Source organism: Hippocampus guttulatus, chromosome 2, assembly GCF_054856545.1.
Source record: "Hippocampus guttulatus isolate MCC_2025c chromosome 2, RoL_Hgut_1.0, whole genome shotgun sequence".
NCBI classification, from domain to species: Eukaryota; Metazoa; Chordata; class Actinopteri; order Syngnathiformes; family Syngnathidae; genus Hippocampus; species Hippocampus guttulatus.
This window is the reverse complement of record NC_141262.1, coordinates 14,238,002-14,261,712: the sequence shown is the minus strand read 5'-3', so window position 1 is coordinate 14,261,712 and position 23,711 is coordinate 14,238,002. Positions and strand designations below refer to the sequence as shown.

The 23,711-nt window shown below is 40.9% G+C and overlaps 1 protein-coding gene across 2 annotated transcripts; it reads left to right on the top strand.

Annotated features, from left to right (window-relative positions):
• The first annotated feature begins 216 nt into the window (after nt 1–216).
• On the top strand, nt 217–19,098 carry pde6a (phosphodiesterase 6A, cGMP-specific, rod, alpha). Of its 2 annotated transcripts, XM_086137885.1 has the most exons (24): nt 217–353; nt 1,002–1,332; nt 2,417–2,558; nt 4,346–4,501; nt 5,082–5,171; nt 6,125–6,265; nt 6,352–6,426; nt 6,851–6,915; nt 6,988–7,054; nt 7,852–7,899; nt 9,456–9,605; nt 10,117–10,260; nt 10,941–11,006; nt 11,216–11,362; nt 12,798–12,905; nt 14,943–15,052; nt 15,269–15,356; nt 15,426–15,526; nt 15,612–15,719; nt 15,787–15,850; nt 16,023–16,097; nt 16,240–16,323; nt 16,951–17,119; nt 17,197–19,098. In XM_086137885.1, the coding sequence occupies exons 2-24, from the start codon at nt 1,004–1,006 to the stop codon at nt 17,232–17,234; spliced, it is 2,565 nt and encodes an 854-aa protein (XP_085994011.1). In that variant the 5' UTR covers nt 217–353; nt 1,002–1,003; the 3' UTR covers nt 17,235–19,098. The 2 variants fall into 2 exon arrangements, with proteins under 2 accessions (XP_085994011.1, XP_085994021.1); XM_086137895.1 differs by lacking the exon at nt 12,798–12,905.
• The last annotated feature ends 4,613 nt before the right edge of the window (nt 19,099–23,711 follow it).

The following is a 23,711-nucleotide window of genomic DNA, read 5'->3' as shown; positions in this document are numbered from 1 at the left end:
AATGGCCGACTACGTCTGTATTTCACAACTTTGCTTCCGTTTTGTATATGTAAGTGTGTGTGTGTGTGTGTAAACATGAATGCATGCTGGCTTTCATGTCAATCTTCCAACCGGAATATGAGAGAACAATGCCCATGTTGCAACAAAAGAGGGAGGATTCCCAGGTGGTGGCCTTCAACTGTGGAAAATATCGTAATCTCAGCCTTGCATTTGTGTGCAGGTTTACGCGCACGTGATTATTTAAAGGCACCCTTGCAATAATCCTCTCAACTCTCTCATCCACCTGCAGACTGTGTGATAAAACAGAGGGATTAGACACTGTGCTGCTGGAGACAATACGGACACTTCATTAGGTACCGCTTGTCTTTTATGATCGATATATGTGCTTGCTGTGACGTCATGAGTGTTGTAATCAATGTTATTATAGCTAACGAAGACGAATGAAATTACTAGAACTAACATTGAAAAAGTACTTTCTCCGACGACATAAAACAAAAACGAAGAATGCTTTCAAAAATGAAAACTAACTGAAATTACATCTTACAATTAGAAAAGTAACTAAAACTAACAATATTTACTGTACCTCTAAATTGTCTGTTTTTGTGTTAGTCAGTTAATTTCAAAGATTAACTTTTGGAGGTTCATTTTAAATGTATTCCCCCCCGTATTGCTACACAGAAGAAGGAAGGTGAAACAGTTGTTTGTAGTTTACTTTACTACACAATACTTTGTGACTTTTTTGTATGTTGCTCTCAACAAATACTCCATATTAAAAAAAAAACTTGTCTTAAAAAATATTTTTCTTCTTTGGCTTTCGACTAAGCATGAGACTCGACCTTGTTTTAGTGTTTTATTCTGTTTTGTTATTCATACTGTAGCAAAACAACAACAACAACAACAACAAAACGACCAAGCAACGGCTCTTATCTAAAATTCCTAAATCATGTCACTCGTATCTCAAGGCACAACTGCATATGATCGATGTCCGCTTTGCTCCACAGTCATGGTGGATGCCGCCACGGCCACGCAGTTCCTGGACGCCAACCCCCATTTTGCCAAGCACTATTACGATGTCAACTTCCGACCCAAGGTGGTGTCGGACTTGCTGGATAATGGCCGCGCCACGGCGGTGGACGTGAGCCGCTATCACCGGCTCACTACAGTGGAAGAGAGCGAGATCCTCTTCGACCTAGTGCGAGACATCCAGGACAACCTGCAGATGGAAAAGTCCCTCTTCAATCTCATGAGGCACCTCAGCTTCATGTTGAGGGCTGACTGCATGAGCCTCTTCATGTACCGACAAAGAAACGGCGTGGCTGAGCTTGCCACTAGGTTGATCCTCCAACATTTAATCTATTTAACAAATCCGAAACAGTATTGTTTTTCATTTACAGTAAAGACACCCATACCACTGCCAAGACCGGAAAAAAAAGTCCTGTAGCTGGCGGTACTGCGCATTGCAAAGCCACATGCAACAAATGTGTTTTCCCGTTATAGTTACATATGCTGCGTCGTTTCTTCTGACCCCGATACGAGCAGATCGTAACTGTCAAAAGTGGGGAAAAAAAATCCCACGAGCCACACTTTTATCCAGATTTACATCTAAGCGTGATGGTCCTTGTTGTGTAATATTGCTTACTAACGACTAAATCTGCTGGATCAGGTGGGTGGTTGCCACTCTTGGGTCCCCAAGGCAAGTGGGGTGTAACGTCAGAAAGTGTAAATATTGTACTGTATATTCCTTCTTGACTCACTAACTGTAACTGAGTAACACCATATCACTCATAAACTAACTCAATGTGCAGTATTTTGGTAGGCTGACACTCCTGCGCTCGGCGTTAAAACGGGCGTAACTTCATTTTCGAGCCAGCACAAGTCTAGTCTAGTGTGGTTGGGACCTCGTTGCGCCTTTCCGGGTGTTCTGGCACGGAGAGTTGCCTGGCCCCCGACTCAACCGGCAATTAGGTCATAGAAATTAGTTTGTGCTGGGCGTAACAACTGGCGCATCGTCATGTTCATGCTTGGGTTGCAGATACACATTCCACTTTGGAAAGTAACTGCCAACAGTGAGCGCCGGGGTTGGGGTGGAGCAGGAGCTTGTGCAGGTCGCGATACGTAATGCACATTTTCTCCAAATTTACCGGTTTACTGGTTGGGGGCCCCTGTTGTAAATCATCCACTAACTCACTTACCAACCCACTCAGACTGTCCTCTTTGGAAAGTGAAAATACATTCCTCCATCTCAAGTGCACCTTTGTGTGAATCTGCATGGAAAGTGAATGACATTTTAAATGGCCTATTTAAAGTAGCTACCAATTTGACGACATGCGGAACGAACCACCTTGATCCACAAATTAGAAAAAAAATCGAATTGGTCTCCTGTTATTGATGCAGAATTATCACTTGTCCCTTGCAGATTGTTTAATGTGCATAAAGATTCCGTGTTTGACGACTGCCTGGTACAGCCTGATAGTGAAATTGTGTACCCGCTGGATTTGGGCATTGTGGGCCATGTGGCCTCCACCAAAAAGATGGTCAACGTGCCTGACGTGTCCCAGGTAATAAACTGATGCACCTACACACTTTAACATATCACAGTAGTAGAACCTTCAAAACCGGCAAACATGATCATTTATATTTGTATCAAGGCAGAATTTTTGGCCTGGATATTAATACACTGAACTCACAACATATGAAAAGTAACAATTTCAAGAATGTGAATCAAAGTATTAAATGTAGGTGTGTGTGTGTGTATGTATACATATATATATATATATATATATATATATATATATATATATATATATGCTTTATGTAGTGTTTATTTCATGTGTAATATTTGCTCATATTATTGTGGAGCTCATTCATCAATTGTTGTAGGAATTAATATTATTTTTAAATTTTCAAGATGAGCAGTATTCTAGACTTTGTCCAGTCCATCTAATTTTGCACACTTTCAAGCGTAAAGGGAATATTGTAGCACTTATTTTAAATATGTTACATTCATTTATACAATCATTTATATTCGACTTGAAATAATAAATGCTTAAATTAAAAAAAAGACATTTTCTGGATTATTAAAGTTTTATCAATAAATGTATACTTTCAATTCAAAATCTAATTTAGTACATCATTCTTATAAGCTGTAATAATAACGATGATGACGATAATCATGATGGTGATGATGATGATCATAATAATAATTATTATTATTGTTAGTAGTGGTAGTAGTGGGACTCGTAGCATCTAATGTGACCTATTTTGATAACTAAAACAGTGCTACAGCAGTGCTCCCAATGTTCCTTGCAGTGCCTTAGCCGCCGCTTATAATAATCCTCTTATCCCGTATCGGTGAAAGAATGTAACTGATCCATCCGGGGTGGGATGAATCCTACAAAACTCTCATTCAATTCCCCCGTGTTAATAATCTCCCAGTGCAATTTATTATTTTTTTCCCCCTGATGCTCTGCACTACAATAGCCACCAGAGAGCAACGTGACACCACAATTTCCTTCCAAACCAGGCCTCCAAAACCATGATTTTATCACATCAGTATTCGGAAGTGTTTCGTCAATTTTATTCTCACATGGGGCAGGAAACAATCCTCCCGGGGCTTGACTGATGGGCATAACATGAGTAAAATTGGGTCAATTACAAAACCTCTGGTGACAGCTCGTGTTTTGTCATAATTGTCTAGCTTTGTGATGCTAATGCAGTGAGCGCAGCGCCTTTTCCGGCGGGTTGCTGAGACTTTCTAGATCCACTGAAGGTGGAGATTATGTTTGGGATGTGTGTGTGTGTGTGTGTGTGTGTGTGTGTGTGTGTGTGTGGTACAGTAATTCATAACAATATGAGTTGCATATAAATAAAACCGAAAGACTCTTGTTTACAATATTCCAAACATTAAATACAATTAATTAAGTGCCAAAAGCCCCTTGAATACCATAATTTGTTTCGTTAGCAATTTAAAAATATAAATTTACAAAAGAAAAGATATCATTGCGTATTTGATACATACTGTACATGTGTTACACCTGAATCATTCAGCCTTACTCATCAGGGCTGTTGTTAACGTATTGAAATTGTGAAGTCTAACCTCAAGAAAGATTAGTTTGACTTTGTCTGGTAATGTGTAAAAAAGAAGAAAAAAAAACAATCCGATAACAGTGATGTTCAGACAAAAGACTTTCCCGAGAGAATACTGTATGTCCATCTGCAGATTTGAATTCTCTCGTCATTTAATGAGGTCTCCCCCTTGCGAGGACCACACTGTTGACCTAGTCCATTGGGTTTTGCTTGAAATGTTTAAATCTTCCCCCTCCTCATCTTCCTGCGGCATTTTTAGAATCCTCACTTCAGCAACTTTGTGGATGAGCTGACCAAGTACACCACCAGGAACGTGCTGGCTGTGCCCATTATGAACGGCAAGGACATGGTGGCCGTCATGATGGCCGTCAACAAGATGGACGACGCTCCGCACTTCACCACCGCGGACGAGGAGGTAAACGTGTACATACTGGTGTATTTCCTCAAATAATATACAACGGTGCCTTGAGATCCGAATGAGCCGGCCTCAGAATTTTGTCTGCTAAGGGATCTTAGTGCTGAATTTGCCTGTGCCTCGATCAAATACATCAAAATCATGTTACACCACCAACGCCACGGGTTTTGCTGCTTTTACCGAGCAAAGACCAAGTCTGAAACTATCGAGTCTGACTGTCAACAGTCATACAAATCAATCACAATAAAACAGCCTTTTACTCGCTGAAAAACATCCAGAGTGAATGGTTGCAAGTGCCAAGCGGGAGGCTTATTCTTGCTTTTATCTCCAGTAGACTTGACTATTATAATGGTGTTCTCCCCGGACTCTTTCAAAAGAGTCTTAAACAGCTGCAGCTTATTCAAAATGTTGCATCTCTGGTTTTGACCAGAACAAAGAGATCAGAACTTCATGTATGACATATTCATACATAAATACAGTAGCTATGTCAATGAATCACCTTGATGTTACTATTATGAATTATTGTCACCACAAAACCTCAAACTTCAAGAATAAAAATACATTTCAATTTACCCCGCAGACTCTGAAAAAGTACTTGAACTTTGCCAACCTGGTGCTGAGGGTTTTCCACCTGAGCTACCTGCACAACTGTGAGACCAGAAGAGGGCAGGTGAGTTTTATTTCCTGCATTCCCTCCTCATGTTGACTGTGTGGGCTGCTGCAGCTGCTTCTAAGTAGAAGCTTTGTGACTCACAGCAGGCCCTGGAAAGAAAAGCCAATAATACAAAGTGTCAGCAGCGATCCATGAAACTCAAGAGTCCGAAGGAAGGTGGATGGCATTTCAACGATTAATGCTGGAATTTTGTTATATTGTATGTTCACGTGCTGCTGCAACGTTGGTGTTCAAGTATCTTCAACCTCGGGTGCCAAACTCATTTTTGTCACGGACCACACTATAGTTACGGTTTGCTGCAGAGGGCCAATAATTTGTTCAACTATTGTTCAAGTTACTGTACAAAGCATAGCAAAGGTCAATTGCAATACATCTCGTATTATTTCTACATATGACATTTGGAAATTTTGGTGGTGATTTGAGCAAGAATAATAAAAGTTGACGGCCAAGAATCGCTTCCGCGATACATAAAATGAAGTGGTGGGCCAGATCGAGCCTCTAGACCTTGAGTTTGACACCTGCTTCTTGAATGCTTCCAAGTTAAAAACTACTGTAACATCACTCGTAATTATGTTCGGCCGTCTATGGTGTTTAGCAGTGTGTGTTAGTCTTAAGCCTAACAGATTTTTGTCGGTTGCACGGTTTGGTTCAAGACAAAACATGTCATTTTCTTTGCTAAGCATGGAGTTTTCCGCTCAACCTGAATGTGGAATACCAATTTACAACTTAGAGCAAGCACTTGGCTTGTTGTGGAGTTGGCTGCCACCATAGCTAGCGCTCATAACTCAAAGGTTTGCTCATATCTCGAGACAAAAAATAATGAAATAAAAATCAGCAAAGTGACAGCTCATCTTAAAAAAAACCCCTCAAATTTAACTCAAAATTATGACCGTGTGTGTGTGTGTGTGTGTGTGTGTGTGTGTGTGTGTGTGTGTGCGTGTGCGCCGCAGGTGTTGCTGTGGTCGGCCAGCAAGGTATTTGAGGAGCTGACGGACATTGAGAGGCAGTTTCACAAGGCCTTGTACACAGTGCGAGCCTTCCTTAACTGCGACCGCTACTCTGTGGGCCTGCTGGACATGACCAAAACCAAAGTGACCAGCAACATCCACTGGGCCAACGCTAGCATTGATGGCTTAACCCTATGCACCTTTGTCCAATTTTATTCTTTCATTTATAGGAGTTCTTTGACCTATGGCCTGTCCTGATGGGAGAAGTTCCTCCGTATGACGGACCCAAAACACCTGATGGCCGGGTAAGTCATAATGATGACACAGGTCAACAGCAAATTCTTCATCAGAGATGACTTTAAGAGTCCAGGAACATATTCTTGTTGCAACATGGAAGTTTGTGACATACGACTCAGGTATGATGCATCCATCCATTATCCGAGCCGCTTATCCCCACGAGTGTTGCAGGCATGCTGGAGCCTATCCCAGCTGTCTTCAGGCAATAGGCGGGGTACACACTCAACTGGTATTATAATTATTATTATTGTTATGATTAAAATCTGAGGCACAAGAGGAAAAAAACCAAAACAAGGGCAGTTTCAGAATCAGAGCAAAAAAATTCAAAAATTGACTTGCATCTCTGATTTAAAAATGACGTCAAAATGTGTTCTTGGTTCTTAGAAGAAAATGGAAGCATATTCAATGCCATGTTTGTGTTGTCTTGTGCAGGAAATACTCTTCTACAAAATTATCGACTACATCCTGCACGGCAAAGAAGACATCAAAGTTATTCCGTCAGTCGCAAATACAATTGTTGATGGCTTCTGAATTATTGTGACTCAAATGCTGTTGTTATTGACATGCAGGAACCCTCCAGCTGATCATTGGGCTCTGGTCAGCGGCTTGCCGACTTATGTTGCAGAAAATGGACTGGTAAGAATTTTTTTAGTTTTATTTTAATGCTTGATGCATTCATTTCTATTCATTGATCATTATTTGCACATATTATTCATTCACTAAGCACATGTACATTTTAGTTCTATTATTCGTAGAGATTAGTTGCATATTATTTATAAATTGAACACACCCTTCTTTATATACTTAATACTTTGTCACGCCTATTATGCACTTATGACATATTTATTACACTCTTATTCTGTACTTTATTTGTTGCACGCTTACTACGTCTTTGTTACATATTTATTAGGTATTTAGTACACATCTTTTGCACATTAAGAGCCATATTCTCCTGTTTGTTGTTGTTGTTTTGTTTTGTTTTTTTACGGGCCTGGCTTGTGCGCTTTTAAGGTGCACTCCTGTCCAAACTTATCCACTCTGCGTTATTTGAAAATTCATGTGCAACCACCAAAGAAGTATTACTCATTGTGTCCCTAATTTCTGGATAGTAAATTCTTCATGAGACATTTGAATTCCAAAAAGCGATTCATTTTTCTAAAAATATGTCACACTCGAAATGTTCAATTAAGTTGTGTAGTGGATCCAGTAATTAAACTAAAAAACGTATTTGTGCACAGCTCATCTAACATTTATTTGCGCAATTAAACAGTTATGTCACATTAAATACCGTATACTTACTGCACATGTACTACAAATTTCTTCCAGAATATTTGCAGACTTATGGGCATGTTAATTGCACATACTGTATACGCTTGTTTACATTTTCAAGGACACGCATGTCAATAACAATATTCTTTCCTTGCTTCTCACAGATTTGCAACATAATGAATGCAGCTGAGGATGAATTCTTTGATTTCCAAGTAAGAGTTACAGTTTCATATGAAGGTGTGCTCCATTCATTATGCCTGCACGTTATGATGGCGCTGTTTTCCATCTGAGCAGCCTTTCGATTGTGCAGGTCGTGGCACAAACGTGATAACGTGTGCGCGCGCATGTGTGCGCATGTGGAGTTAAGCCGCCGCCATAAAGGGAAGAAATGATCTCCTTTTTCTTTCCTCGCTGACTTTCCAGTAGGATGCGCAGCTCCTCTCATCTGTCCTCCCATTAGAATCACTTTGCCACGGGGAGGTGCGCTCACTCTAACGACCAAATTCATCATTTCTACTCCTTCTTTTGGGATCCATTCACGGGGTTGAGAGGACACGCTTATTCTCTGCCAAGGTGGCTGATGTGGTGGATTTTCTTCAGCTCGATTCTTTCAGTACAATTAAATGACACTAATCTCACTTTTTTTAACTCGCCCCAGTGAAGAAAATGGATGGATGCAGCCTAGATGACATTTGTCCCATACAAAATTCTGAAAAGGATTTGTTCTGTAGGCTGAAACTTGCCATCATAACTGGAACAGATTGTTTACACACATATCACAAATTAATTATACACTTACAACACAACTATTGCACAGAGCTCATGTGGAGTAACTGAAACCATTGTGCACGGCATGCCTTAAGAAACAGGCAACGCAACAATCCGGAGTTATTTGAACAAGTATCAACCAAGTGGCCATGTGCAAATGCCAGAGGAGTTTGCTCAACATGCCGATTTATCTTGAGCATATCATTTAACCACTGCAAAGTGCCGCCATTGGACCATGGCAATCACCCATGTCATCCATTGCACCTTTTGCAACCCCCCTCCACCCGCCGACATGCATCTACAACACATTTTTTACACATTCATAATACAATGATGTCACATTTATTACACTCCTGCTGTAATGTGTGTGCAAATTTATTACACATTTTACAGGCTATATATACACACACATAGTGTACATAAATATTTATGACACACTTTTATACGTTTTCTATAATTTATGTGAATTTCACATTTTAACATTTACTACACACTTGATATATTGATATTTGAATTTATTAACCACTTATAGTCCAACTATTAGGAATTTTTCACATACGCAGGCTATGGATCTATGACACATTTAAGACTCAGGAATTACAGGTTTTTATTGCAAACTATATTATTGTGTCAATTTATTATGCACATTCTCGCTATGCATTTTCATGCACTTATCATAGTTATTTCAAACATTTTGCTTATTACACATTTGTCACACACAATACATTGTTCCATGCTTATTACACATCGCGTACAAAATCAATTACATGTTCTCACACCAATGATGCACTCATTTATGATCATTTGTTCCAAACTTAATTATATCCATTTGTAACACTTTACGACACACCAACATGTATTACACATGAACTGCACATAGTTAGCGTTTAGTATTAGGAACAGTAAATATTCATTTATTCTAATTGTTGTAGTTAAATTGGTGTTTATAGTTTTTTAAAATTATTATTATTCATGGGTGTGAGTCCCTTCTTTTTCCCAGAAAGAACCGCTGGACAACTCGGGCTGGACAGTTCGGAACGTTTTGTCCATGCCCATCGTCAACAAGAAAGAGGAGATTGTGGGCGTGGCAACGTTCTATAACAGGAAGGACGGGAAACCCTTTGACGAAATGGACGAAACGCTGATGGAGGTGGAGTAGCCACAGCACGAGTGTGTGTGTGTGTGTGTGTGTGTGTGTGTGTGTGTGTGTGTGTGTGTGCGTGTGTGTGTGTGTGTGTGTGAGTGTGAGTGTGAGTGTGAGTGTGTCTGTCTCACAGGTTTCTAAATGGAGGTATGTGTATGTCCATTATTCATTTGCTTGGAGTCTTTTCTGCATCCACTTTGTTCACAAGCTCTAATGGTCGCACTTACATAGTATGTTTAGCAACAGGTGGATTTTTTTTCTCCTGATACAGTACATTATCTATAAATTACAATTTTCTCTCCCTCGCTGCTCGACTACGTGACTACCAATTTTTCATTGTATTTTTTGTATTTATTATAAAAATAAATAAATAACGCAGCATTTTTCAGCATCATACAAATTCAATAAAAATGTAAAAAATGTAACTACACGGCTCTATGAAGACTCCGCGCTATCCGAATTTCTGCCCGCCTCACATGCCTCCACTAGCTGGTGACAGTGTCTCTCCCCATTGCAGTCTCTGACTCAGTTCCTTGGCTGGTCGGTGCTCAACCCGGACACGTACGACAAGATGAACAAGCTGGAGAACCGCAAGGACATCTTCCAGGATATGGTGCTCTACCACGTCAAGTGTCGCAAGGACGAGATACAGAACGTCTTGGTCAGTGAACATCTCCGTCTCTTGATGAAGATATGTCATCATTTTGATGCACTCAGTCCCTAGTCATGTGTTCATAAAAGTTCAATGACAAATTTGTTTGAATGAATTTGGTAGGAATGTTTATCATGAGTAGACACATAAAAGTCTACCATTTTGCGGCCATTTAATCCTTACAAGCAAATTTAAAAAACATAGACCCTGAAGCTAGATTTTCAGCAGCATGAAATTTAGTAGACACGTCTATCTTGAGTCGACCCACAAAAAAATTCTCAAGAGGCCATATACTGTACAAAAATACATTTTAAGCAAAATCCACTTGTCACAATGTCACTTGTCAACATGAATTTGAAATTTGGTCAGCATGCCTATCATGGGCAGAACAACAAAATTATTAAAATAACAAATGCTTGATTTTGAGAATTTATCAAGTCCCTCAAAGACAAACTTGTGAAAGTGATGTTATCCAATCGCTATAAAAATGTCCAATTCAGACACTAAACCCTGTACAGTATTCATACCAATGTGGCAGTTATTTGAACCTTCCACGTGAGACAGACGCAACCTAAATGGCAACATTTCAGTGTGTTTTTTTTATTTTTTATTTTTTGACAACGCGTGTTGGCACAGCTAGGCAGCTCTGATGTTACCGCTCCTAAGTGATCTTACCTATGCATTCTCAGAACACCCGCGAGCGGTGGGGGAAAGAACCGGATGAGTGTGAAGAGGAGGAGCTGGAAGAGATCTTGGTGACCAACAACAATCAGAACAAATCTAAAAACGCAACACACACCTTTCCGAAATGATCCAGTAAATTACAAGAGTCAAACTCCGGTCCTCGAGGGCCACTATCTTGAATGTTGGAGGGGATAAACACCAAAGAAAATGCAGGACAGCGGCCCTCGAGGAACGGAGTGTGAGACCCATGCCATGAGTGATACGTTTGTCCTGTCTCCAGTCGGAAGTCCTCCCCAATGCCAGGAAAGTCGAGATTCTGGAATTTCACTTCTGTGACTTTGAGCACAGTGAGTTGGACCTGGTCAAGTGTGGCATCAGGATGTACTACGAGCTCAAAGTGGTGGACAAGTTTCACATTCCCAGAGAGGTGACCACTTCTTTTTGGATTGGATTGGATTGGATACAACTTTATTGGCATTTGTGAGCTCATTTTAGGACTTTCACTTTGGAAAAAGACTTTTCTGTCAGGTGCCTTTCACTCCTGCACACATGCAAAATAGCATACAAACAGGTCTGAGAGCTTTGTGCTGGTTGGAGCATAAATCTCTCAAAATTCAAGGTTACAATTATAGTCAACAACCTTAATTTATGTCAAGTCAAGTCATCTTTTATTGTCAAATATGCTCGATGTGTAACATATAGCTTGACACACGTAGATACAGTGATCCCTCGCTATTTCACGGTTCGTTCATCGCGGCTTCAGTGCATCGCGGATTTTTTCAAACATATTCATAATTTTTTTTTTAAGTCCGCAAAAAGTCCGCAAAAGGTCCGCGAGAAGCAGCGAAAGTCAGCAAAACAACAGCGAGTCACATAGAGTAACATATACTACATGTATATGTGTACTGTATTTTGTTATTCATAAACTAACCTAATTTATACATGTTTAAATCTATTAGTATACAGCATTAAGTCATGTTAATTACTTCAAAATTTACTTCTACATGCTAGTATACCATTAAACTTGGCCTTATAAATATTATGTACATGTACCTATATGGAGGGGGGGTTCGCTACTTCCCGGATTTTCGTTTATCGCGGGTGGTTTTGGTCCCCATTAACCGCGATAAACGAGGGATTACTGTACACGTTCCATCCGATTGTCTCCAAACTTGGTGCACACATCCGGGTCTGGAAAGTATAAAAAAAGAAACACAGGTCCTTCTACTCAACCGGCAGGTAAACAAGCACATTGACATGCCAGTTGAGTAGAAGCATCTGATGCCAATGCCAAACTGTGGCAGGGTTTTACTTTCTGGACCTGGATTTGCCAACTCTGGTAGTCCGTAATTAGCCACTTGGGGGATTGTTTTTTTGTTTTTTGTGCCAATCAGCTTTGAACTTTGTTCGTTTACATTCAAAATTCACCAGTAATGGCAAAATCCAATCGAAACAAACCAGATCAACTAGTTACATATCAAACTACAGGTCTTAAGGGCTTCTCAGATCCCAACTTATGTTGTTTATATTCTCTCATATGACAACTTAAATGCAAAAAAAACCTCCCCTATAAAATGACTTTTTTGGGCCGGCGGGTTAGACTCAAATTGTCTCCTTGTGAAAGCCATAACACAGATGCAGTTTCAGAGTTTTATTTTGAGATACCAAGCGAGCGGTCATCAGCAGGTAGTTCATTTATAATGAAGCATTGCTGGTCGCCTGCTGTGCGTCCTGAAAATAAACTCACTGCAAAGCTATTTTTAACATTTATTTGAACAAATGGAGGCCTAACGGTTTGTGTGTGTGTGTGTGTGTGTGTGTGTGTATGTGTGTGTGTGTGTATGTGTGTGTGCATATTGCAGGTACTCGTGAGGTTCATGTACTCACTTAGCAAAGGCTACAGGAAGATCACCTATCACAATTGGAGACATGGATTCAATGTTGGACAGACCATGTTCACGCTGCTCATGGTCTCTCTCTCTCTCTCTCTCTCTCTCTCTCTCACCTCACACACACACACACACACACACACACACCTCATAAGTAGACTCACAAATAAGTCACACAAATCCATGCCCAAAAACACACAGGAAGTATGCTATTCTTGGAAACATTTTGAGGTTCATTTTGACCATTTCCAGGATGTAATACAAAGATAAACTTCTCTATTTGAAATTGACCTGCATGCTTATGACTAGTAGGCTCACCCTCTCAAAAAAAACAAAAAACAACAACAACAAAAAAAAACATGAATAAAGGACGCAGAAAGTCTGCCATTTTGGTATGTGACAAGGATGCAAAATGGACCCAAATGCACAATTGACATATTTGAGAAAAATACCTTGATTGAAAGCTGGGGGGGGGGGGGGGGGGGGAAACAATGCAAGAAACGTCACAAAGAAACTCAGCAAAGTTGAAGCTTCCTGTCATGAATTGGTTCAGGGCCTGGCAGGATATGAGACGATTTGAAAACAAACAGGGGAGATGCAAGGGGTCACAAGGTGGAGACAATCACCACAACGAGGAAACACAACGGCAGGAAGTATAGCTTCTGAAACAAAAGGAAACGATTAGTACACAATAAAAGCGGGCATGACCACATGAAAGAAATGACTACAAACTGAGAACTTCACATAAATGACAAGACATGACTGTTTCAATCAAACACCCAGTTTCAATCAACCATTTCAGAGCCATTTTGAATTAAAAGAGCATTCAGCCCTCAAAACATGTTTCACTTAGTAACAGGAATTTTGTAGACATGTCTATCATGAGAAAACCCACAAAAAGGTCTCAAGAATACATGCCCAAAGACAGGAAATCTGCCAGTTTTGTTTGGACCAGTCAGTTTACTGTATCTGTTTTGGCCATTCAAATTAGTAAGAAAAAAAATTTCAGCCCCCGATACCATATTCACTTAGCAACAACAAACAAAGACGTCAGGCATCTCTATTATGACTAGATCCTCAAAAAAAGAAAAATTCACGTTTAAAAAAAGCATTAAGAGTCACATGAAGTCTGGTATTTTGGTCATTCAAGCAAAAATAAAAAAAATCAGTCATCAAAAGCCAGTTTTACAAAGCAAGATGACATTTTGTAGGCATGTCTACTATAATTAGACCCACAAAAAACTCTCAAGTATCAATTCCCAAAACCTCACCAGAAGTCTCCCACTATAGTTTGAAACAGTCATTTGAAATAGTTATAAAAAGACACACTTGGGCTCCAGATTTGGTACAATTGCCACCAAATTTGAGCCTCATCTACTGGACAGTTGGACAACACTAAATCAGAAAACATTTTAGTGGTCATGACTGGTGTTGGGGGAAGAGCGGCCTTTCTCTTCCTCCGCGTGTTCGTAAATTTCGGATGATGAGGATGTTGATTATCCAAATACAGGCTGGAGTCAATGAACAGTTCCTTCGAAGGGTTTAATTTATTTTTCTACAGTTTACGAATCGATTTGGGCTCCTGAGGGTTTCAGATTTGAGTCAGGAAGCCCAGAAGAAACACGGTCATGAGATTATATAGAGAATATGATAATGAGAGGCGGGGAGTTGCGCCTCCATGCAAATCCCAGAAACAAAGAAAGTAACATGTCAACTGACCCAGTGTGGCTGCAAGAAGTTGGGAGCGGTGAGGTGAGACCAGACCACCACTACCCACCATTTGGTGTGATGGCAGGAACACAGATACTTGAGATAACGGTTCCTCTTTTGATGTTTAACATGTCCTATGGAGGGGGCCCTAAAAGTGGTGGGAGTCGAGGGGCGCTAAAGATGATTGTAAACACAGTGAGCAGGAAATACCTCCAACAACATTCTACATTCTTTGTTTCTTTCAAATCCAACTAACGGATAAGAATAATACCTTAACACTGGGAAGTAGGATGACTTGCTATACAGCACAAATGTCTGAGAGGTCAGCTCGGCAAGGTCAGATCTTGACACGTCAGATCTTACAGAAAGTCAGAAATAAAAGCGTGACGTGGCTTGTGCGTGTTTCAGACGGGCGACCTGAAGCGTTATTACACTGACCTGGAGTGCATGGCCATGGTGACCGCCGGCTTCTGTCACGACATCGACCACCGAGGCACCAACAACCTCTACCAGATGAAGTGAGCACAAAAGCTGCGTTTGTCACAATGTTTGTTGAAGTTCGCCAGCTCTTACAAACGCAATTCATCACCTGTATTTAAATGAGCCAACGCGTGCAGCAGGTGCAGCCAGTCCCGAAATGATCCTTCATGATTTAGGACCATGTAACCTCCCAAACTCAATGTGCGTTCATTCACCTTGGGTGTGTGTGCGTGTGTGTGTGTGCGTGTGTCCAGGTCAGGAAATCCTCTGGCGAAGCTTCACGGCTCGTCCATCTTGGAGAGACACCATCTTGAGTTTGGCAAGACTTTGCTGAGAGATGAGGTGTGTTGCAGTATTCAGTGTGTGTGTGTGTGTGTGTGTGTGTGTTGACATCTGGATTGCTTGCTTCAGTCATTGAACATCTACCAGAATCTGAACCGCCGCCAGCACGACATCGTCATCCACCTCATGGACATCGCCATCATCGCCACCGACCTGGCGCTCTACTTCAAGTCGGTGCCGCTCGACCGGCCAGCTCGTCTCTGCCGCAGTCGGTCAATCCCATGATGCAATGATGCAATGTCCTCTCCTGCACAGGAAAAGGACCATGTTCCAGAAGATTGTGGACCAGTCTAAGACCTACGAGAACTGGAACGACTGGACTAAGTACATGATGCTGGAGACGACGCGCAAGGAGATCGTAATGTAAGCGCGTGCATGCAAACACACACGCGCCCAAAATTTCATTCGGCAAGTTGCGTCCGCTGCACAGGGCCATGATGATGACGGCATGCGACCTGTCGGCCATTGCCAAGCCCTGGGAAATTCAGAGCAAGGTCAGTGTGATGTCACTTTCCTGTGTGTGTGCGCGCGTCTGTGTGTGTGTGCGCGCGCTTGTGTGTGTATGTGTCTAGATAGATAAATAGATAGACATACATTATTTCATCTGTTTTCTTTGAAGAGAAAAAAAGGGTGAATTATAGTGCTAATTTTACTGCCCACCTACAGGTGGCGCTGTCTGTAGCTGCTGAATTTTGGGAGCAAGGAGACCTGGAGAGAACTGTCCTGGAGCAACAACCCATTGTAAGTGTTTGTGAGATGAACGCTTTCTGAAGAGCTAATCCACGGCAGCTGTTGGATTGATTCTCTCTTGTGTTCCTAATGAGGTGTCCAGCGGAGAAGGAAGAATCTTAATTACTGGCTTGCTTTTTGCCTCCTTTTTCAGCCCATGATGGACAGAAACAAAGCAGAAGAGCTTCCGAAGCTCCAATGCGGATTCATCGACTTTGTCTGCTCTTTCGTTTACAAGGTCATATCCCGCCATTTAAAAGAATAAAGTCCTCCCACGCCCCCACCAAAAGTCTGAATTACATATTTTCTGGAGAAGTTGTCATTGTTTAAGACAACAAAGTTGTGTTTTTCAAGGAAGAAGTCAATTTCAGAAAAAAAGTCTGAAAATTACAAAAATAATGTATATGTTAAAAAGAAACGTAAATCTCACGGTATATATATATTTCAGCATATAGTCAGAATTTAGGAGAATGAAGTGGATTTTTTTTCCCCACTCAAATTAGTTGGGGAGGTTTTCAGACAGATACAGTATTCTTTATTGTCTTCAGAGAACGATTAAAAATAATGCCGTACTGAGAACACTAATACTAATTTGGAAGGCTGGAACAGATTAACGGCATCTCCATTCTCTTCAACTGAGAAATGTGATTTGATATACAAGGGTTTTGAGTTAGAAGCATTGTCAAAGAATGAATTACATTCACATATCAAGACATCACGATATTCTCGATATTAAAATCACATTTTTTAAAGCGAAAAAAAATTGTAATCTGACACAATTTAATTTGTATTTAATCCTACCAAACTTCAGTTACAACATAGCAATGTGATCATGACGTGACTTGTCGTCCTGTTTTGGTGTCAGGAGTTCAGCCGCTTCCACGTGGAGATCACGCCCATGCTCGATCGTCTCCTCAACAACCGCAAGGAGTGGAACGCCCTCAAGGAGGTACACGACGCCAAGATGGCCGCCATGGAGGCGGCCAAGAAGGCCAAGGAGGAGGCGGCTGGCGCAGCGGCGGCGGCCAGACAAGGTCCGGGTCGCCACCGGCACTACACTCTCCAAAAATCGATTTTTATCACACCTAATCCGATGTTTTTCTTCCTGCAGCTAGTGCGGCCCAGTCCAAGACTTGTACGCTCTGCTAGAAGAATGCGTATCAAAACATTCCACATCAAGTCATTCACAAAAAAATAATGACTACCATCATGACGAGCTTTGAAATAGAGCAGCGCGGGTTTTATTCCTTTAAAGTATATTTCATTTTATTATATGCTCCTGTAACATTGGACCCAGTTTGAACATGAACATGCGCTTAATATAGAATGAAGAACTCTACTTAAATCATGAATAAAAAGTAATGTACGTAAACAAGAAGTTGTAAAAGGTTAAACGCAAATTAGATTTCAAAGTTAAGTGAAACCAAACAGTATTAAACAAATGTATTAAGTAGAGCTGTCAAACGATTAAAATATTTAATCTAATTAAAAATGCAACTGTCATAATTAATTCAAATTCACAAAAAATTAATCGTGATTACTCATGCATTTTTTATCGTTTCTGAATTCTTTTATATTTTTTTGTCCTATTTTTCCCCATTTTAATGCTCTCATCAACATGAAATAATGAATCCGTTTTCTATGTGCAAAATGCAAATATTTATTGAAATAACAATTTCGATTTTCAATTTTACATGAACATTTTTCACTTGGAGCAGTTATTCACACATAATCTCTCACACAATATTACTGTCCATCAACAACAGTGAAAATAAAATTTTGTCACACAACAGCTGCTTTAACAGCTCTTTTTATGGAATCAAAACAGAGCAATATAACATTATAAAGTGCACATCTAAGGTAAACTAGAACTCAGCCTATAGTGGATTTAAGCCATGTTTGCATACTTCGTTTTTCTCAAGTTTGCTTTGAACACAGCAGTCAGGCTATGTTGAGTCTCTTGGTCCTTCTTGCGCGGAAGTCTCTCTACGGTTTTGTGTAGACATCATTTCGGATGACTACACTTGGTTCGATGACAACACTGGAGACGCTTTATTTTCTGTAGGTCGCTACCACTGCAGCGCACCTTCACTGTCAGACGAACACAGAGAAGCTCCACCCGCTCTATTTATATAGACACGGAACGCTGTAACCTTCCACACAAAATAGTTCCAAACAAGTAACAATCGCGTCAGTGACATAGATCGCATACCTGTATGATACAGGTAACTTTGGTCTTGTCTGTGGAGCAATCTGGCAACTTTTTAAAAGTAAATTTCCATTCATAAACTCTTTAAGTATCCGTTTTCGGTGTCTCGCGCTGCCGTGGCTGGCAAAACAGACATGGGTGTGGACTTCTGCAGCGCGCTTGTTGTTTTGTTTCTGGTGTATTTATAGAGCAACGTAACATCCGCTTGTGACGTGTGACGCGTTAATCTCGCGAGAAAAAAATTAATCCCGTTAAAATTCATTTAAATTAATGCCAATAAAAACGCGCTAAACTGACAGCTCTGGTATTAAGTCAAAAATAAAAAGTGTAAGACAGTATGACAGGGCACAGTTTAGACCAGGCATGTCCAGCTCTGGGCCTGGAGGGCCGCTGTCCTGCCTGTTTTCCAGCTCTCCCGCCTGCAACACACCTGATTCAGGTAATCAGCTCATCAGACAGCTCTGAAGCAGCATTAGAACGACCCTGGTTATTTGAATCAGGTGTGTTGCTCCTAAGAGAGCTGGAAAACAGGCAGGACATCGGCCCTTGAGGACCGACTTTGGACACCCCTGGTTTAGACGCACCTGATTCAAATGATCTGGATCGTTTGAATCAGGTGTGTTGGAGGAGGGAGACATTGAAAACAGGCTGGATAGCGGCTCTCCAGGACCCGACTCGGGCAACCCTTCTAGACACTTACTTATAAATGTACTTTGATGTCCTTGATGCTTTGTGCGCTTGCATATTAAAAAATGAGTTTGATTGCTTCAAAGAATAGTAAATGATGCTATTTTCATACTCACACATGCTTGTCTTTTTCGGAAATGTGTTGTGCTGCTGATTACTTTTATTTCATTTATTTTGTTGTTGTTATTGTGTTTGAGGTCGTTCGTCAGGGTATCATAATCTTACAAGATTATTTTAGGAGAAAAGGTTGGGGGTGTTGGGAAAATAATATGTTCCAGTATTCAAATGTTTTTTTCAGAGAGGGACTTTTTTTTTTTTTTAATTAAACAGTTTTTCTCCCCCCCCCACACACACACACGCACACACATGCACACACACATTTTTAGAGTCATCTTTTCCCCCTTTAATAGGCTGGAGTTTTACAACATTAGTCATATTTCTTCCAGAAAAAGTAATAATTTTACCAGAAAACAAGTGCAACCTAGTTACAATTTTACAAGAAAAAATCTTGAAAATTGCTTTTTTCGTTTTCTTAGTCATAATGGTAAGGGTAATCAAGTGTTGTTTTTTAAAAAAAAAATTAAATTATCATTATTATTAAGAGAGCTTGAAAGAGCAAAATGTCTTTTTTCGATTTTTTTTTAAGATTAAATTAACATTTTCTAAAGCCCTGTTTTGAGAATCTGTCAAGAATAGTCTTTATTTTTTCAGATTATTTTATCTAGAGTACTTTGTTTTTTTTTTAAAGAATAATTGATCGTCTTATTCTAGTGCATTTACTCGTACTTTTTTGGGCATGGGCATTCACGGGTGATAAGGGCAGAGTCCTGCAATTCCGGAGGTAACACAGACCGTTCTCGGGAGTTAGTGAAATCTTTCTGTATTTTGTACCACTTCAGCAAAGCCATCACATTTCACGGTGAAAAAAAATGACATTAAGAAGATTTATATTGCCCTCAAATCGGATGTGATTTGAACCAAAATGTATCAAAGGGTTAAATGGATTCCTTGGAAAATGTTCTCCTGAACCCCAAAATGTTGAAGATTCCCTGCTTGAAGGAGCTAGAGACAGTATGCACAGCACCCTCCCATATGTGGGTCACGTCAGAGTTTCACAACAGCGCACATGATAGCCGAGCGATAATAAACCGGATGGAGCCTGCAAAGGGGGTCACATACTCTCTAAATCCATCCTTCCACCCCCTCCGCGCTTTGTAGTAGCGCATACGTAGGCGCGCGTGTCGTCACCGCCTCGTGACGTAGCGCTGCTGACATAAGACTGCGGTTCAAAGGATTGCCGTATACGGCCATGATGCAGGCCGGGCCGAGTCATGACGCAGGGACAACCCGTGACTGCTGCAGAGAGAGGAGGAAAGGAGAGGGGGTGTGAAAGGGACTTTTGGAGCTGGGGGCAGCTGGGGCCGTGACAACTATTTTTAGGCGCTCCCTGTTGTTTCCAAGCAGGATCTGAATCGACCGGCCGGCTGCGGTGTGCGGCACTCACGAAGGGTGCACAGTATGTTAGAATCACATGCTAATGTTTTTTCAATGCAAGATGTGCTTTAGCATTAGCATCCAAACTCGAATTGTCTGTCAAATAAAAAATCAAAAAAATGTTCTTCCCCTCTTTTTTTTTTTTATTTGTTTCATATTAACAATTTGTTAAGTTATTTTTACACTTGTGTGGAAGGTGTTTGATAAAGACATGTATGGAAAATGTATGCTCCATTGAGCGGCCCGGTGGTCCAGTGGTCCAGTGGTCCGACAAGGCCTCCCAGTGCAGAGGTGCAGGGTTTGATTTTGGCTCCGGCCTTCCCATGTGGAGTTTGCATGTTTCTCCCTGTGTGGGTTTTCTTCAGGTATTCCGTTTTCTTCTCACATTCCAAAAAACATGGATGGAACACTCTCAAATGTCCCTCGATGTGATTGTGAGAGCGGACGGTTGTTCGTCTATGTGTGCCCTGCCATTGGCTGACATAAAATGATTATATGTATATGGTTTCACCGCATAATGGCCGCCCTCTGTTGATATTTACGTTTCAGTGAGTGATGGCCCCCCCATATGCAAATCTTCCTGGGCCGAATTTTGGTCCCAGTAAGTCTCTGGTTGTCTGTGCAGCAAGAGTGACAGGAGTGACAGTTAGAGGAAGCTGAGGAAATAAGACGTGGAGGCTTTTCTCTCTATCTCTCAGTGAGATTATTGGGTTCGGTGTGTGCGTTTTGCAAAATTGTTTTGATGTTTATAGCAAATACCTTGCATTAAAAAAAAACTTGAAATTTGCATCCCTGCAGAAGTACAGGATCAAAGTATGACCTCAAGCTGACATTGTCTCCCTTGTACACAGAGAAAGCAAAAGTCAGATTTGTTTTTTTCATTCCGCCCATCAGTGTGCCGTCGGCACATTGCGTGCTATTAACATTACGACTAATGGGATGCCTTCTGTTTATTGTTTGATAAAAACTTCTGCAAGAGTTTGGGCGTTATTTGCTTTTGCAAGAGAATGATGTTGTTTTTTGAATTTGTTAGCAAATAATGGGCTTTGTCCATCAAAAAAAAACAACCTGTAAGAAGGGTCAGTATGAGAAAGTACATTTCAGAAAAGTGCATAGGTGGAATATACTTGAAAATTATGTTCATGAAAGGATTCTATTTTCTCGGGTCATGTTTGAGTTTATAATTAAATGCGCTTAACTTTGGCTTTGGAACTCAATTGATGGTCCCGGTATGTAAAATGGTGCATTCGTAATTTTAAAAGAAGCGCAGTGTTTGTTTTCTTCCACTTTAAGGACCCGCCGCTTGTGTGGGATTTATGGTTAGTCATCAATCAGTGTGGTTATCTTGAGTTAATGAGCCCTTGCTCTTCATTTCTATGCATGTTCTTCTCTCCTTCATCGTCTCATCCTGATGAATGCAGATGGAATTTCATCAAGGCGCTCAGCTATACATTTCCACCCAAATGTAAAGCAGCTTTGACTTCCAGTGCTTTGAAAAGTATTTTAAATCCTTGAACTTTTTTCACATTTTGCCACCTTACAACCATCATTTTCAATGTTTTTTAATTGAGAGTTGATATGATCGACCAACACAAAGTCGCATATATTTGTAAAGTGGAAATGATACAGAGGCAAAACAAGTCCTGCATCAGAACTTTCTCAAGGCATCCCTCCAAAGGAGGGATGCCTCGAGCAGCTTTGCACATCTCGACACAGAATTTTTTTTGCCCCTTTTTTTTCTTTGCCAAAACGCTCAGATGGCGAGCGTTTGTGAACAGCAGGTTTCAAGTCTTGCCACAAACGCGCAGGGGGATTTAGGTCTGGACTTTGACTGGGCCAGTCTTGCTCATGAATATTCTTTCATGTCATTTTCTGGTTGGAAGATGAAATCCGGGAGAAATAAAATGGTTTATGTACAGTATACACTGTCGATTTTTGAAGCTTGCTCATCGATGCTATCTGCTGCAGATGAAAAGCATGTATGGAAATACAGTCATCTCTCGCCACTTTACGCTTCACCTTGTGCGGCGTCAGTGATTGGCGGGTTTTTCCAAAATACTGGACAGTATTAAAAATACAAATAAAATAATAATAATAATGAAAAAAATCCAGCCATATCGGCAGCCATATTGTGGAAAGACGCACTGTTTCATGTTGACGCACGAGAGAGAAGGTTTCCCTGCATGCCGAACAAAATGATGAGTTGACTCAGCGGCTTTGTACATGCCTGTACTCTACTGTACATGCCCACTCAAACAAGGCGCATGATTGGTTCCCGGCGCGACACGGACCAATGAGAGCACAAGTGGATTTATCCCATGAGGTGATTGGCTGCGCATCATCGCAGTCTCACTCATCATTTTCACTTGTTGTGACTTGCTAGTGTTGCCCACGCTGTTGAGTGTCCCGCATACTGTGTCTTAGTGTTGTGTTTGCAATAACTTTTTTTGATCAGTTAAGCTGCATTCAAACCCCTTGCCGCCGCCGAAGCAATGCGTCACAGGTGTGTGGGAGCATGCTCGTTGCCCAGGAAGATGGCATCACCAACAGGGACACATGACTTCGGCGGCAGCGGGGGATTGGTTTGCAGCCTTGACCGAGCCTTATTTTGAAGGTTTCCCGACCCGGTCAGCATTTTTTTAGACACGTCACAAGGAAGCGGTGACAGTTCAGCTGAAGGCTGAAGTGACAGCTGAAACTGTCAGTGAGGTAAGAATTTTTTTCTTCACTAAAAAAACCTCCATTGTGTGATAAAAAAAGAAACCTTAAACCTATTTCAACTGATAAGAAGACAAGATAAACATCATAAGTGCTACCCATCACCAATTTAAAAAGCGCAGCTACACTGTCAGCACATCCAGCAGGAGTCTCTGAGTGAAGCTTCAGCTTGTACGAGTCAAGCGAGAGGCTTATTCTACGCCACCTACACAAGGCTCTTCGCCTCTCTCAGAAGGCAATGCTGATGAATGTTCATCACGTATACGGTTTTATAATTTAAATAAAGGCATACCTCGCTTTTCGACCATAATCCGTTCCAGAAGGCTGTTTGAAAACCGATTTGTTCGAAATCCGAAACTATTTTATCAAGGTCAAGGTCATCTTTATTGTCAAATATGCTTACGTATGACATGCAGCATAGATGAAATTTGATTAGGGGCTAATACACTCTGAAGAAATAAAAAAACTGTGATTGGTGTAAATCACCACAAATACGTCTCCTTACAATGAACGTTACA